This window comes from Pseudocercospora fijiensis, assembly GCF_000340215.1.
Source record: "Pseudocercospora fijiensis CIRAD86 unplaced genomic scaffold MYCFIscaffold_9, whole genome shotgun sequence".
Classification (NCBI taxonomy): Eukaryota; Fungi; Ascomycota; class Dothideomycetes; order Mycosphaerellales; family Mycosphaerellaceae; genus Pseudocercospora; species Pseudocercospora fijiensis.
The window spans coordinates 2,255,008-2,269,944 of record NW_006921540.1 but is presented as its reverse complement, the minus strand read 5'-3'; the positions used below and the strand labels follow the sequence as shown (position 1 = coordinate 2,269,944).

The 14,937-nt window shown below is 43.9% G+C and overlaps 4 protein-coding genes across 4 annotated transcripts; 2 read left to right on the top strand and 2 right to left on the bottom strand.

Moving 5' to 3' along the window:
* Positions 1-223: 223 nt before the first annotated feature.
* On the bottom strand, positions 224-1,045 carry MYCFIDRAFT_183938 (uncharacterized protein). The gene is made up of 2 exons (XM_007932757.1): positions 428-1,045; positions 224-369 (listed from the first exon to the last, which is right to left on the bottom strand). Exon 1 carries the CDS (start codon positions 872-874, stop codon positions 653-655), a length of 222 nt encoding a protein of 73 aa, XP_007930948.1. The 5' UTR covers positions 875-1,045; the 3' UTR covers positions 224-369; positions 428-652.
* A 1,479-nt stretch (positions 1,046-2,524) lies between these two features.
* MYCFIDRAFT_212430 (uncharacterized protein) lies at positions 2,525-3,299 on the bottom strand. The gene is made up of 2 exons (XM_007932756.1): positions 3,049-3,299; positions 2,525-2,993 (listed from the first exon to the last, which is right to left on the bottom strand). Exons 1-2 carry the CDS (start codon positions 3,209-3,211, stop codon positions 2,614-2,616), a joined length of 543 nt encoding a protein of 180 aa, XP_007930947.1. The 5' UTR covers positions 3,212-3,299; the 3' UTR covers positions 2,525-2,613.
* A 357-nt stretch (positions 3,300-3,656) lies between these two features.
* MYCFIDRAFT_183936 (uncharacterized protein) lies at positions 3,657-4,462 on the top strand. The gene has a single exon (XM_007932755.1). The coding sequence runs from the start codon at positions 4,032-4,034 to the stop codon at positions 4,209-4,211; it is 180 nt and encodes a 59-aa protein (XP_007930946.1). The 5' UTR covers positions 3,657-4,031; the 3' UTR covers positions 4,212-4,462.
* A 252-nt stretch (positions 4,463-4,714) lies between these two features.
* Positions 4,715-6,870, top strand: MYCFIDRAFT_190830 (uncharacterized protein; the record flags this gene model as incomplete). Its single annotated transcript, XM_007932754.1, has 2 exons — positions 4,715-6,489; positions 6,819-6,870. The coding sequence occupies 2 exons, from the start codon at positions 4,715-4,717 to the stop codon at positions 6,868-6,870; spliced, it is 1,827 nt and encodes a 608-aa protein (XP_007930945.1).
* Between the last annotated feature and the right edge of the window lie 8,067 nt (positions 6,871-14,937).

The window sequence follows — 14,937 nt, the reverse complement described above, 5'->3', positions numbered from 1 at the left end:
TTGTTCCCGGTTGGCAACGAGATCGCTGACGGAATAATGTCTTACGACGCTGGTGATGCGGGCACAGCTTCCAAGGTAGCTGTGTTTCGGATGTGAGGATGACCCTTGAGCATGGTTGTTGAAAGCTAGGATGCAGGATTATAGAGTTTCCGGAGGCTCATTTGGGTATTCTATCGCTGGTGGTGGGATGATGGGCTTTGATGTCTTTCTAGAACTTCTTATTGCGTTGCTATTCGTGGATGAAGATGGCGTGCAGATTGATGTTCATCTCCCAACACTGATTTTGCGCTGGTTATAATAATAAAAAATCTCAAAAACAAAAAAAAATAATGTGCCGAGAGCCAGGCACCGCTGGCACTGAGACACCAGGTGAGTTGAGTTTCCGGAAGGACCGCATCGAAGATGTCGTCAACTCTGACAGAGACAGTCAAACACGACCTCCGAACTCGTTTGAGAATCAGCACCTTGAACATTATCGTATAATACCGCATGCTTTGCGTCAGCTGCTCAAAGCTCACCAATGTCGATGGAGCTTTAGAATGCTTTTTTGATCGCTCAATTATATCTATTCTTCACTCGCATCGCTGTCCTGGTATCATAGGCCATCAATCATACGCAGCACAGGCTTTCATTCAACTTTTGAGCTGTGCACTCAAAGGCAGTTTCTCCAAAATCGAGTCCACGCCCGACACAGCAATCTTGCCATGGTCGATCGGTCACCAGGAGCAGTCCAGCCGATCTTGTTTGCGAGCTTGGTCTCGAGGTCGCTGGCGAAAATAACGAAGGTGTTGTCGTGAGCGGATATCAGTACAGTCTTTGCTCGGCTGCGATGGGAAACGTATTTGGTGTCGGCAGTCTCGGGCGTGCATGGCATGTACTTGAACTTGACTACGAGCTTTGTCAGTAGTCATACGACAGTTAACCTCATCCCATGCAGATACACACCTCCCTGCATTGCCCAACGACACTCCTCCCACGCCACGCCTACGAAACTGAGGGACAAATGTCTTTGGACATCCCTACCTTGAGTTCTCATGACAGGCCAGGCAGTTTCTCTGGTAATGACGAGTTTTGATGCATTCGAGGCATCGTCGTACAACGTCGCCATAGCGCTTTCCGGTTCTTGTATAACGTATAAAACGAGCTAATACATAGCTTGCAAGGTCTCACATCAGCGATGACATGACACCGTACCTTTGCACCTGGGAGAAATGTCCACTGGCGACTCGAATGCATTCAGATCGCAGACTGTGGCAGTATCACGAGGAATCATCGCATCATCGTCAATGGGCATGTCCTTTCGAATGTACGCCGAGGTTTGATCAAGAGACACTACTTGAAGACCACCTTGTGGCGGACCACAGTCTCTCGGAGGACCCTGAAAGCCTTCAGATCATCGCACAGGCAAGCTCTCAGCCTGACAGTAACAAATTCGATCATCGCTGTCCGCTCTGTGAGGGACTGCAGCTATCTGTCTCGGCATGGTATCTCCATGTTGGAGAACATTTCCAACAATTGGCAATGCTTTCGCTGCCACAGCATTTGACTAAGCTGCTGAACCATGATAATGAGAGCAGCGATGATGCTGACAGCGACCAGATATCAGAGGACCAAGAGGCAAACCTTGATGAGGATGTCTCGAGTTTTTCCACCGTAGACAGCTCAGAAAGCCAGCAGACAGCAACTTCAAACCCACCAAGCGGTACGTTTGAGAAGTCTGAACGGAATGCTACGCTATCGACGATTCTCGAAGAACCATCGATGCTGGAATCAGGAAACGCGAGCACGGAAGAGGAGACTTTTATGGAAGCCTCGAGCATCACGACCTCGGCAACTATGTTCTTCGATGATCAAACAAAGTCATACCGACAAAACAGACAAGAAACACGTTTCATGGCAGAGCAAGATCGGTATTTGCCTAAGCCCAAGGAGGTAGAGGGCTACGCTGACCACAGTCTATCCAATGAGACGAATAACACTGATCGGGGCAGTCTTCACTCGAGACGGAGCCAAGCTGCCGAATCAGTGAATCAAACTCAAAGGACAACGTCAACGTCAATCAATGCCCATGCCTTCGACCCTTCGTCGGGAACAGATCCAAGGAGGCAGCGTGCGACGCCTCATACTCATGACATCAACAATGAGAGTACAAGGCCCGTTCCGCCTGCACGACTGCGTTCTCATCAAAATCCGGTGAGTTCATGCATCCATCCATACCTTATGCATATACTGGTGACTCATGTAAAGCATAGAAACTGATATCCTCGAGGAGCGAGGCGACAAGAAGAAAGGCCCCGAGAGAGCGACTGTTACAACACCGGTGACGGAAGATGATGATCCAGAGTAGAGATTTACGCAATGTCTTGCGCCCGGAGATCCAAGGGCCACCTACAGCATACTCCAGATTAGAAGGATCACTCTCAAGTCTGAGGGAAGTGACGTCCAAGCAGAATTTGGGTTGTCGAAGACTTGGTAGCGGATATATATGCAACCCTTCGCATGTGCAAACTTAGTGACGAGTAGGCAAAGAAACCAATTCTACATGTGGTCCGCATTATGTACAAACTCGACTGGGAAACTCGCGGGAGATACTAACATCGCGTCGTGCATCCACTACCTGGCTCTAGGAACGCTCTGCTTATCCATGCTACGCAGAGCCTTATTCCGCGGCCTGCCATGCTCATCACTTATTTGTACCAGAGCCGGGAACACCACCAGCTCATTTGCATGCCTACCATCAGCCTCATCCTCCCATTCAAACGCCCACGTCGTAGGTTGTACCAAAGTCACGTAGCCAACATATGCACCTTGTCTGAGAATCTCAGTCATGTTGGCAAAACGTCCTATGTCGTCTGGCGAGGCGAAGGAGCGAAGCACGTCGTTCACATCTCTGGCTAGCTGTGAGATGTTGAATTGACGAGGATCGTCTGATGACATGGTTTTTGAAGGCGGTATAAGAGCGCCGGTGACGTGGCGCCATTGGCTCAGAAGTGCTAAGACATGTGAGCCATCGTTGTCGGCAGCTTGTCCTCGTTCCTGCACACTCACCTGAAGAGGATTGGGTCTCGAGATTCATGGCACACAGACATTCTGCGAGTGCTGGAGGGAGAAGCGTGTGGTCGACTTGCGACTTATACCCAACATTTGAGAGAATGGACCATGCCAACAAGAATCTGACTGCTCCCACGCGAGTATCAGAGTTCGATAGCATAGTGATCAAGTCCTGCGCTTTTATATCTGTGCAATTGTGTAATAACGTTTCCAGCACCGGCAAAGCGTCTCCGGAGAACTCGACCGTCGTGGTGTGAGCATAGAAACTTTGCGCATGGTTCTTGATTAAGGTGGCCAGTTTCGACACATTGGCTATGATAGTCCTGTCGGCCTCCGGTGGCGGCAGTTCTGAGCTCAATATAGTCAATGGACTATTCGAGAGTGGTACATGTATTGTGGAAATTTTGTCGGACTCATTTGCGGAGCCTGAAGACACAGAAAGTGCTGCCGTGCTGTAGCCTTTTCGCCTCGAGCGCCGGTGATATAGCAGGCAAGCAATGAGAGAGACCAGCAAAGCGCCAACAGCAGCACATCCGATGCCTATTCCAACTGCTTCTCCCATCGATATTTGGCTTTCCTGTTCGCGCGAGACTGGTGCTGTTCCATTCGCATTTGATGTTGCTGTAACATTCCAAGCAGCAAATGCGTCCGATGGATCGATAATGTTTTGCAAACTTGTGCCGAGACTGGTCTCAGCCACATCCTTTTCGAAGGCAAAGCTGGTGTAAAAGGCTGTTGTCTTTGGCGACGCGAGCAAATTTGTGAAAGTATAATTAATTTTGACCGGATCGTTCCAGGCATTTAACCATGTTGTTGTAGTAACCACGGATTGACTCGTAAGCTGATGACAACGGTATGGAATTGTGAAATTGACAGGGTAGTATATTGTTTTTGAGACCGACATGCCCACGGAATTTGCCGAAGCCTTTGAACCACTTGAGGGTGTTAGAGTGCAATGCAAAGAATGTGAAAAAATTGGAATGGTTCTGGCGACCCATTCCCTGCCAGCTTCGAGACAACTGTCACAGGCTGGCACAATCGCCAACGAGCGATCTGCCGCCGAGCAGGATCTGTATGAGCACCAGGTCACTGAGCCAGCTATTTGCCGTGGCTGTCCACAAGGTGTACACCCAACTTCAAGTGAAACCAGTGATGCATAAGTTTAGAACATCTGGAGACAACGGTCTAATGATGTGTTGCACAACTTGTGTTCGTACGTTGGCGCAGCATGTCTGTAGCCGTGCCTTCTGAAAAGGTGGTTTGCTGTGCTCGCCAGCGCTGGTGTGCACAGCCGAACGGTACGCTACATTGTGCGACGCAATCAATTTGGTCTCGATTTGCAATTGCGATAGCGCAAGCCGATGGTCCGACTTTCAATGGCTAAGCGACCACTTGCATCGTTGCGGCACATTCTCCCCTCATATGAGCGCTGCAATGTTGCAGGCGAAGGGTCTCTGCTCCAGTCGCCCGACTAAGGGTATGGCGGATTTTCCAGAGTGTCGCAAGTCCCTTCATAGTGGGCTTGAGATTAAGACGATTTTTCTGCGGAAGACTAGACTCATCCTTCCTGGAGCTGTATTTTGGCGTTGGCCGTGGTCTTTCACCGAATTGATTAGGCTGACCTGATGCACCTGTGCTACCAGTTCAGACCTGACTGTCAGATATGTCAGGCACAACACGGAAGCCAGATCTGCTCATCGGCATCGATCTAGGCCAAACATGCACTGGCGTTGGATATGCCTTGCCGCATCAAGGCGATAACATTAGATGGATCCAAAGATGGCCAGGCCGAGCGCAGGCAAATGAGAACAAAGTTCCCACAGTTCTTGTCTATCCGCATGGTGGCGATCGACCGTCCTCGTGGGGCTTTGGCTGTGAAAAGCCTTCGGAGCAAGATCCAAATTATGGTCAGCTTCGGGACTGGTTCAAAACATTGCTTGACCCGAAGAACCTCGATACCATGCGCAAGCGTGATCCGGATCTGGTGACCACGCAGCAGGACGTTCGACACTGGTATCGTGACTTCTTGAGGAGGCTGTACGACCACATCGAGCAAAAGCTCTCGTCAGAACTTCCGAACTTCGCATGGTCGGCCGCGCAGATCGAGTTCTTATTCAGTATCCCCACAACATGGAGTCCGCAAGTCGTCGAAACGTTCCGAGGGATTATCGGACAGTCTGGTTTTGGAGGTCCCACAAATGCACAGCATTCAGTCATCATGAGCTTGACTGAGGCCGAGGCAGCTGCAGTGCACATGTCCACGGAAGCTGCGAGCCACTTCAGGGAAGGCGATATTCTCGTGGTGTGCGATGCAGGAGGCGGAACCACCGATCTCTCTGCACTGGAGGTCACAGAAACTATGACTGACGTGCTTTTGCTAAAGCAGCTGAGGCAAGTCGACATCGTCGGCGGTGAAAATATTGGCTCTGTCGGCATCGATTTTGAGTTCCAGAAGCAAGTTGAAGCAAAGTTGAAGCTCGCGAACTCGGCAACGAGGTTTGGTATCGACCCTGAAGAAGCAGCTTGGGAGATGGCCAAGGGCCGCGACTTCCAAAATGTCAAGTGTGAACATGGCTCGTCTTATGAGCCACCGCGCTTTTCTGTTCCAGTCCAGCACCTTCATCTCAATTGCGTGAGCGAGGAGGCTAGAATCAGTCGTGGCGAGATGCACTTCGATAAAGAAGAGCTGCGTGGTCTATTTGACCACCAAATCGACAAGCTGTTCAGAGTGATTGATAGACAGCTTCATACACTCCAAGACAGACTCCCAGAGAGGCAAATAAGCCACCTGATACTGTCTGGTGGTCTTGGCCAATCACCGTACGTACAACAAAGATTGATTGAGCACTATCGCATGCCGTCCGGGCATTTCAGCAACACCAAAGGCATGCAAATTCGAGTTGCTCCTGATCCCCAATTGGCAGTCTGCAAAGGCCTGGTCGCTGATCGACTTCGGAAGCTCAAAGCAGGCCAGGGTGTCCTCAGTTGGCGCTGCTGCAGAGCTTCTTACGGGCTGTTATGCAAAGAGGTCTTTGACCCTGAGAATGTGAAGCACCACGAGCGGAGGGCCACGATCGACGCGCGAGATGGCAAGATGTACGTGAACAATTGCATAGCCTGGTTCGTGAAGAAGGGCAGTCCAGTTTCCATGGACCATCCAATTGTCCACGATTTCAAGCGCAAGGTAGCTCCTGGTGATCCAAGAAAGGTCTTTGCAACCAAGATCGTGGTATCTCATGTGGAGAAAGATCTGCTTCCGTACGTTCTGGATGACAGCGCTGAGCACCTTTGCGAGGTTGAGGCCGACCTCTCCTTAGCAGAGGAGAAACGCTTCAAGGAGAAGAATAAGAGATTCTGGCAACGTGGAGAACATCATCTGGTGGTCGACTTCCAGGTGCAGGTGGTCATCGGACCGGCTGACCTGCGCTTTGAATTGTGGTTTGACGGGCAGAAGATGAGCAAAGAGAACCGCCGCCGATGCACCCTTTGCGAGATGATTAGCCGTCCGTCCGAGAGGTCGACTGTGAGGAAGGAGAAGTCCGCCCTTCATATCACAAGGCTCTGGAGTGAATGGCAATCACTGGTTCCGCCTTGGATACTCTCATAGCATGGGCAAGATAGACATGGACCATGGTCGTGCTGTTTTCCTTGGCTCAGCGTGCTTGTGTGGCATATCTGAAGCTCGTGGCAGTAGGATTGCCGACCGTCTGTGTTGCCCTATATCTCGTTATGTGCGCGTTGAAGTCATTGCATATCATGATTCATAGCGGAGGTGGAGTCGTTTCTGACATGATGCACTGGTTCCACCCGCTCATGTGAAGGTGGAGGTGTTTCCTGCTAGAATAGCTCCGTAGAGTGGAGGCTGCCTGCTCTGAGTGCCAGTGGAGCCTCCTTTGACCAGATCAAATCACAAGCACGATCGATCATTGGACATGCTACATCCTGCGCTAAGGAATGTTCGTCTTGGCAGTGTTTCGTTCTGCACTCTGCACCTCGCCACTTTCCGCCCGAGCCTAATCCATAATATCCGGGGTTTCGTCAGTCACTTCACACCCGCTACCGCGGGGGTTTAAGCCATACGTAAAATCGCCTTTTCCTAGTAGGCCATACGTAAAACTCGATACTGTCGATGTTCCAGTCCTATATAGGTATCTAGGTCTATACAGTATTGAACCGCGAGTCTAAATATCGTATTAGTAAGGTTATCCGAGTGTGTAGTAGCTGTAGACCTCACTGTCGCTATTTCTTATGTAATCCTTGGCAGGCGCGTCCACCTTATTCTAAAGCGTATATTCCTCCTGTTTCTTATGTTTCACTATACGGATCGTATACAAAACTCGGTATAGGGCGTAATAAGGGTAAAAACGTAAAGAGGGTGCGAGCCGAGCGGTTAACTAAGACGGAGAGGGCAGAGAGGGTAGTAGATCGAGTCGTTTCGAGGTACCGCGAGTTAGAGGCTAAATCGGATAATAAGAAGGTTAGTATTCGAGCGCTTTATAAGAGTGAGAAAGCAACTAGCCTATATTATCGTATTTACTAGCGGTTAAGGGGCCGTAGATCGCTATTCAATCGTCCTTAGACGAACACTAAGCTAGATAAGTCTCAAGAGCTAGCTCTAGCGGATTATTATCGAGAGAGGGACGCAATAGGCATATTCCTACCGGTAGCGTTAATCGCTACTATAGCGATAGAGATGCTAGTAAGCCTGCTACTAGAAGGGGTTTCGAGGGATACAATACTACTATTTAGCGTAGATTGGGCGGACCGCTTTCTTAAGCGCTATAGACTTAGTAAAGTCAAGTCCAAACCTATCGAGGTATAGCGTAAAGAGGCTTACGACCCTTCGACGATAAGGGGCTAGTTTAACCGCTTCGAGGCTATAATAAGGCGACTTAGTATAAAGCCGCGGAACCTATAGAATTTCGACGAGACTAGCTTCCGGATTGGAATTGGTAGCAATAAGTATATCGTTACAATAGACACGAAGCGGCGCGCCTAGACCGAGTGTAACAGTAACCGTACGCACGTAACTGTCGTCGAGACCGTTAACGCCTTCGGTAAGGTAATAGATTATTAGTTGATTGTCAAAGGTGTAATAGTTTAAGAGCGGTAGGTGCTAAAAGAAGGTAAGGCAACTGCCTAAGGCAATAACAACGTTACTCGCTTGCTAACTAACGCCCTCGTTCTTAGGTAAGGACAACTTCTTGATCACTATTAATAAGTCTGGCTATATAACTGACGACACCGCAATGCACTATATCCGCTAGTTTAAGCGGAAGACGAGGCCTAAAGATCTAGAAGAATAGAGGGTGCTCCTATGCGACAACTACGGCTCTTATTGCTTCAAGGAGTTTGTAGCCTTTACAAAGCGACATAAGATCCAATTATAGGGCCTACAACCACACACCTTACACTTTATGCAGCCTTTAGATGTTGTCCTCTTCTAGGTATATAAGTTGAGGTATAGGCAAGCGGTATTGGACGCTACATACCGTAGAGTTAGCGAGTTTAGAATACCTAAGTTTGTCGAGGCCCTCTTAGCTATTCGGGCTAAAACATTCACCTCCTATAACATAAGGTCGGCATTCCGGAAGACTAGCATATTCCCACTCAATAGGGAGGTTCCTTATAAGCATATTCGAGATCAGTATAGAGCTACTAACTATAACTGGAACTAGCAAGTAATTAAGGGCGAATTGGTATAGGAGGAGGCCCGGCATAAGGAATTACTAGCAATAGCGGAGGCGGCTTAGCAGGAGCATATCGCGTCGGTTGAGGAAGAACGTTCTACTAAGCCTACTATTATCGATCCGGAAGGCTAGTATCTCGCTAACCGTCGCTACTATATTAGGGATCTCGAAAACCTAATTGCTTAAGGTCTGCTATTATTACCGCCTCTACCGCCTTAGCGAACACCGACCCCCGAATTGCTACAATAGCTCCTTAATACCACGACTAGCCCTCGTACGATTAAGGCGTCTCGCAGTGCTATAGAAGCCCGCAAGGCCTTCCGACGTTCTTATCTAAAGACAGCCCCGCAGGGTATATTACTATCATTCAACCCGTTTTCCTCGTTACCTACAAAACAAGCAGAAGAGGCGTATAATATATTAGTTGATGCGGCCATCTATAAGGGTGAAGAATACAAGCGTAAATACTAGTCTACGAGCGTTGTTAAACGAGCAAAGAAGCGGCAGAAGGAACAGCCTAATCGGCTCATTCGAGCAGGTGCTATCGAGGCTAATAAATTGCGCTCACAACTCACTTAGCAAGATAAGGACCTAGCTAATAATAGATACTAGAAGATGCTCCGCGAGGCTAAGGGGGCCTATAACAAGGCGCGCACCTATCGATTGAAGTGTAGTAAGGCCTTCCGTGTTGTCTTCAATAACAATAGCAAGACTAAGTGGTTAGACGTTCAATTACAACCTATCGATAAGCTACTACAACGTGTCTTCGATAAGCGCCTTCTCACTTCCGACAACACCTCTACCTTAAAGAAGACTAGTAATCCGTACGCCAACATTCTTAGCGATTATAAGCGCTATACTGCAACGAGTGAGGGCGGCGACATTACCTATACCTAGAGTCCGACAATAACACTGTCTCTGCCGAGCCGCACTTGTAATCACGACGAAAGCGACCTTCTAACGTAGACTAACGTTAAGCCTAAGCGACGATTGAACGGCCTATTCGCGCAAGAGCCTAATACTCGACTCGACTAGTTATAACAAGATAAGGCGGTACTTAATAAAGGTCTATACACTACACTTTGGCCTCATTTAATACACCCTCGCCGTCGTTACGAGTCGGTATAGCGGAAGCGCTATTTCTACGAGCCTCCGAAGAAAACTAGCCGTTATCGAGGCGAGGTCGCTAGCTATAAGGACAACCCCATTAAGCTAGAAGAAGACACTCAATACAGCTAACAAGAGGTGGAAACAAGGACATATAGACCGACTTATAAAGTGGTCGATTATATAGTTAGCGCGGCGTATACGCGAAGGTCGTCAATAGCGTAGCAACAGCAGGTCTAAACAGCAGGTCTATATAGTCTAATTTGACACACACGGTCGCAATATGCCTTCTTCTTAACCGTAATCGCACTCACCATCAATTTCCCGGCTTATATGCTCTACAATATACCGTAGTGTCGAGTTTTACGTATAGCCTACTAGGAAAGTGCGATTTTACGTATGGCTTAAATCCCCGAGCTAGGGCGAGGGGTGAAGTGGGCTAACGCAACCCCGGATAAGGAGAGCAGCGCCGGTCTGACTACCAAAATCGCCGAGCTGACCACCGCGGTGGTCAGGAACTCTAAAATAACAGGGGGTTAGCCGAGGCTAAATCTAATTGGAATGCGAAACCATTTAGTAAGTTTATTATAGTTCTAATAGAATTTAAATAAAACTTTTATAAGAAATAAATTATCTTACTTCTATAATATTACTAAAGGGTAAAGATTTTTTAAAAGGATTTAGAAAGAAATCGGAAAGGATTTAGAAAGGATTCGGAAAGGATTCGGATAGGAATTAAATAGAATTTAAATAGAGTTAATATAGTATTTTTAAAAAAACAATTTAGAAAGGAATCGGTTAGGAATCGGAAAGAATTCGGAATAGATTTAGAAAGGATTCGGAAAGGATTCGGAAAGGATTTGGAAAGGATTCGGAAAGGATTCGGAAAGGATTTAGATAGGGATTAAATAGAATTTAAATAGAGTTAATATAGTATTTTTAAAAAAACGGTTAAGAAAGAAATCGGATAGGAATCGGATAAGAATTAAATAGAATTTATAAATAGTTTAGCTACCTACTAAATTAGCTATATTTTAAAATTATATTAGCTAATTGCTAAGATTCTCTCTAATTAGAGTTAGAGACTATTAACTACTATTTTAATAATAAAAAATAATTATAGTAGCTAGTATAAATAGAATATAAATAGAATATAAAAAGAATATAGATAGAATATAAATAGAATAGAAAGTAAATAGAATAGAATTTTAAAAATCTAGAGGAGTTTTGAAAATAGATTTAGATAGAAATTAAATAAAATTCGAATAGAACTTGATTAAATACAAATTAAATCTAAATAAATAGGATTCGAATTAGATTCGAATAAGATTTAATTTAATAGGACTCGAAAAGAATTCGACTAGGATTAAAATAGAATTTAGAAAGGACTTAGAAAGATTTTAGAAAGGAATCGGATAGGAATCGGATAGGAATCGGATAGGAATTAGATAGGATTAAGATAGGATTCGGATAGAATTTTAGAAATAGTTTAGCTAAATACTAAAATAACTAATTAGCTAGTAGATTAGCTATATTTAAAAATTACATTAGCTAATTACTAAGACTTTCTCTAACTAGACTTAGAGACTATTAACTATTTGGATAATAAAAAATAATTATAGTAGCTAATACGAATAGAATATAAAGAAAATAGAATAGAAAGAATTTAGAAAGGATTTATATAGAATTTTAGAAAAACTTAGCTAAGTACTAAATAAAATAACTAAATAGCTTACCTATATAGAAGATATTAGCAAAAGAGAAAAAATAGCAGCGAACAATTAGAGACGAAGGGAGGATAGTTAAGAAGGAAGGGAGGACGAATAGAAAGTACTATATACTAGGGCAGAGGAGGTACTAAAGGCGGAAGATAGAAGAATCCCTAAGAGGGTATATAGGATGATAATCTTAGAACTCCTTAGAGGACTAAAAGCAATCTACAACTAGGCAAGCTACGTAATTACAAAGGTAGCTAATACAGTTATAGCAAAGATTACGAAGAAACAACAGGAGACAAGCCTAAACTACCGCACCTAGGCAGCAGTAGCTAGTTAGGAGGCACTAAAACCCCTAAGGATAGTAGTTAGAGTCTATATTACGGACCTATAGGAGTAAAAGGAAATCTAAGGACTTATAGGGAAAGAGATTATAGAAAGAATTATAGTTAAAGAGGTGATTAGGGCTAGGAACGAAGGTAAAGGGGTAATTAAGCTATTTATAGTATAAGAGCAGGACAAAAAGAAGCTAGAAACACAAAAAGAATAGACAACTAAGATAGGGAAAACAGCAAAGGTCTCCTAATAGCAATTTATAATTATAGCCTATAGTATAACAAGAAGCTTTAAGGAAGAACAGGATATTAAGAGCCTATAGAGACAAAACCAAGCTATATACCTAGGCCTAAAGATTACAAAAGTAGTATAGATTAAAAGGAAAATCGAAGAGACTAAGAAGCAGTCTTCCCTAATTATCTAGATAGGGAGTATAGAGCAAGCTAATATAGTGCTAGACTAGGGGTTATTCTAGGACTTTAAAAGATTAGAAACAGAGATACACAGAAGCAACTATAGGATAATATAGTGCTTTAAATGTCAACACTATAGACACTTAGCAGCTAAGTGTATAAAGACAACTAATACCTACTCCTATTATATAGGGGATTACTAGGTTAAAGAATGCAAAGCATATAAGGGAGAAGCAAGATATATATACTACACTAAAAGACACCCCTCTTAGGCGAAGGAATGCCTAGTAAGAATACAGGCAGCTAGGAAGGCAAAGGAAGCTAGAATCAATATACTAAAAAGATATACAACAAGCTAGGGCAGCTAGGTATAGAAGCAACCTAGCTAAGTACTATAAAAGAGGTCTAGACAAGATAATAGGTTCACATTTAGGGCCTTACTAGCACAAGAGAGTCACTAGCAACTAGGGAGACTAAGATACCTTAATATTATAGGAAAGGAAGTAGGGTAGATAAAGCTTAGTTAAATGTTAGTCTAAAGTAAGGGAAGACTAAAGGAAAACTTATAGGGAAACGATATAGATAAAACCTAATAAACATTGTAACATTACTAAATATTATATAGTACAATATCAATAAGAGCAAAGACAAGGTATAGAGGAGCTTCCTTTAAGCACTAAACCTAAAAGAACATTACATTATTGCAATCTAAGAGCCCTAGCTTAACCTATATATAAAGAGACTAGCAATAGTCAAAGACCTAAGATACTACCTAATTATCTATAACTAGGGAGCCCTAAGGACATACATCTATATTAGTAAGGAGATAGATATAGAAACCTAGCAAGCTATACTATAGGAGGATAGGGACCTAATATTAGTTCAAATAGAGACATCCTAAGGTACACTCTAAGTCTACTATATATACAACCTACTACTAGACTTAAGAAGCAGTACCTAACTAAAAACCCTAGAAAGACTACCTAGAGTTATCTAGGGGAATACCTACTAAATCCTACTTAGGGATTTCAACCTCTACTACCCCCTCTAGGGCTTAGACTTTACCCTAGCTTACTACTTCCTAGCAGGAAGACTAATTAATATATTAGAGAGGGAAGGAATGGAAATTGTTACCCTAAAGGGACTAATTACTTAGGAGGCAAGAGGAAGTAGCAGTACACTAGACCTATACTTTATATTACATTAGATTAGGAACAGGATTATAAGATATAGGGTCAACTAGGAACTAGAAGAATTATTAGACTACTTCCCGGTACAGATTGAGCTAAATATCTAAGCTAATTAGGAAAGGGAACTAGAGGAGAAGCTTAACTAGAAAGGTGCCTAATAGGGCAGGATTAGGGAGGAACTAGAAAGGGACCTAAAACTAGAGGAACTCTTAACAAAGTACCTACTAAGGCTAGAGGATATTAATAAGGCAGTAGAAGAACTAATAGGAATCCTAAAACGGGCGGCTAGAAAGCATACCCTAGCAAAGAAACATTTACTATACTAGCAACTATACTAGACTAGTAAGTGTATAAGGAAGGTTAAAGTAGCAAGGAAGGCTAGGAGGTAGTAGACACAAACCTATACCTAGGAAGCATAGGACAACTATAATAAAGCCTACTAAGAAAAGAAGATCTAGATTAAGAAAGATAAGATGCAAGAATAGAGATCTATAATAGGAATAATTGTAAAGAAACTAGAGGAGATATAGAGGATAGCTAAATAGGTAAGGAGACCTAAATAGGATAAGGATATACTACTACAATTCCCGGACATTATAGACTAATAAGGACAAATATAGACTATAATAGAAGGGAAAGCAAGAGCCCTAGGCTAATACTTCTTCTATAGAAAAGTACAAGTAGACCTATTAGATATAAAGGAGAAAGAATAAGAGACTCTACTACTAGGCACACTAAGAGACACCTAGGTCAAACCCGAAACTATTAAAAGGATCCTAAAGAAAATTCTAGGCAATAAGGCACTAGGAGAAGACAAGATCTACAACAAACTTCTAAAAGCATATAGGAAGGGGCTAGCCCTAGCACTAGCTAATATCTTTTTATAAAGCCTAGCACTAGGACACTACCTAAGACTATTTAGGAAGTCCCTAATAGTAGTACTAAGGAAGCCCTAGAAGGAAGACTATATATAGCTTAAGGCCTATAGACTAATAGCCCTACTCAATATAATAGGCAAGGTGCTAGAAAAAATTATCGCTAAAAGGCTAATAACCTTTGCCGAGGAAAGGAACATCCTTCCTAAAGGCTAGATAGGAGGAAGAAAGAAGAGGTTAATACTAACAGCTATAGAACTAATTATAGAACAGATCAAGTATATCTAGCACTATAGTTAAAACTAGGTAGCAACCCTCCTCTCCCTTAACATCTTAGGAGCCTTTAACAATATATCCTATAAAAGGCTCCTATATATACTCGAACAGAAAGCTATACCAAACTAGATAGTCTAATTTATCTAGTCCTTCCTATAGAAAAGATTTACATAGCTCATTCTAGGTAAATTCAAATCAGACCTAATACTAACTAAAAGGGGAATCCCCTAAGGATTAACACTCTCCCTAATCCTCTTCCTTATCTTTATAGTAGACCTACTCCT

Coding starts and splice junctions, on each gene's coding strand:
- MYCFIDRAFT_212430 (XM_007932756.1), bottom strand. CDS start 3,211: ATGCTATCGAACTCTGATACTCGCGTGGGAGCAGTCAGATTCTTGTTG. Junction 2,994..3,048: donor CGAGACCCAATCCTCTTCAG/GTGAGTGTGCAG, acceptor CACATGTCTTAG/CACTTCTGAGCCAATGGCGC.
- MYCFIDRAFT_183938 (XM_007932757.1), bottom strand. CDS start 874: ATGCCATGCACGCCCGAGACTGCCGACACCAAATACGTTTCCCATCGC.
- MYCFIDRAFT_183936 (XM_007932755.1), top strand. CDS start 4,032: ATGGTTCTGGCGACCCATTCCCTGCCAGCTTCGAGACAACTGTCACAG.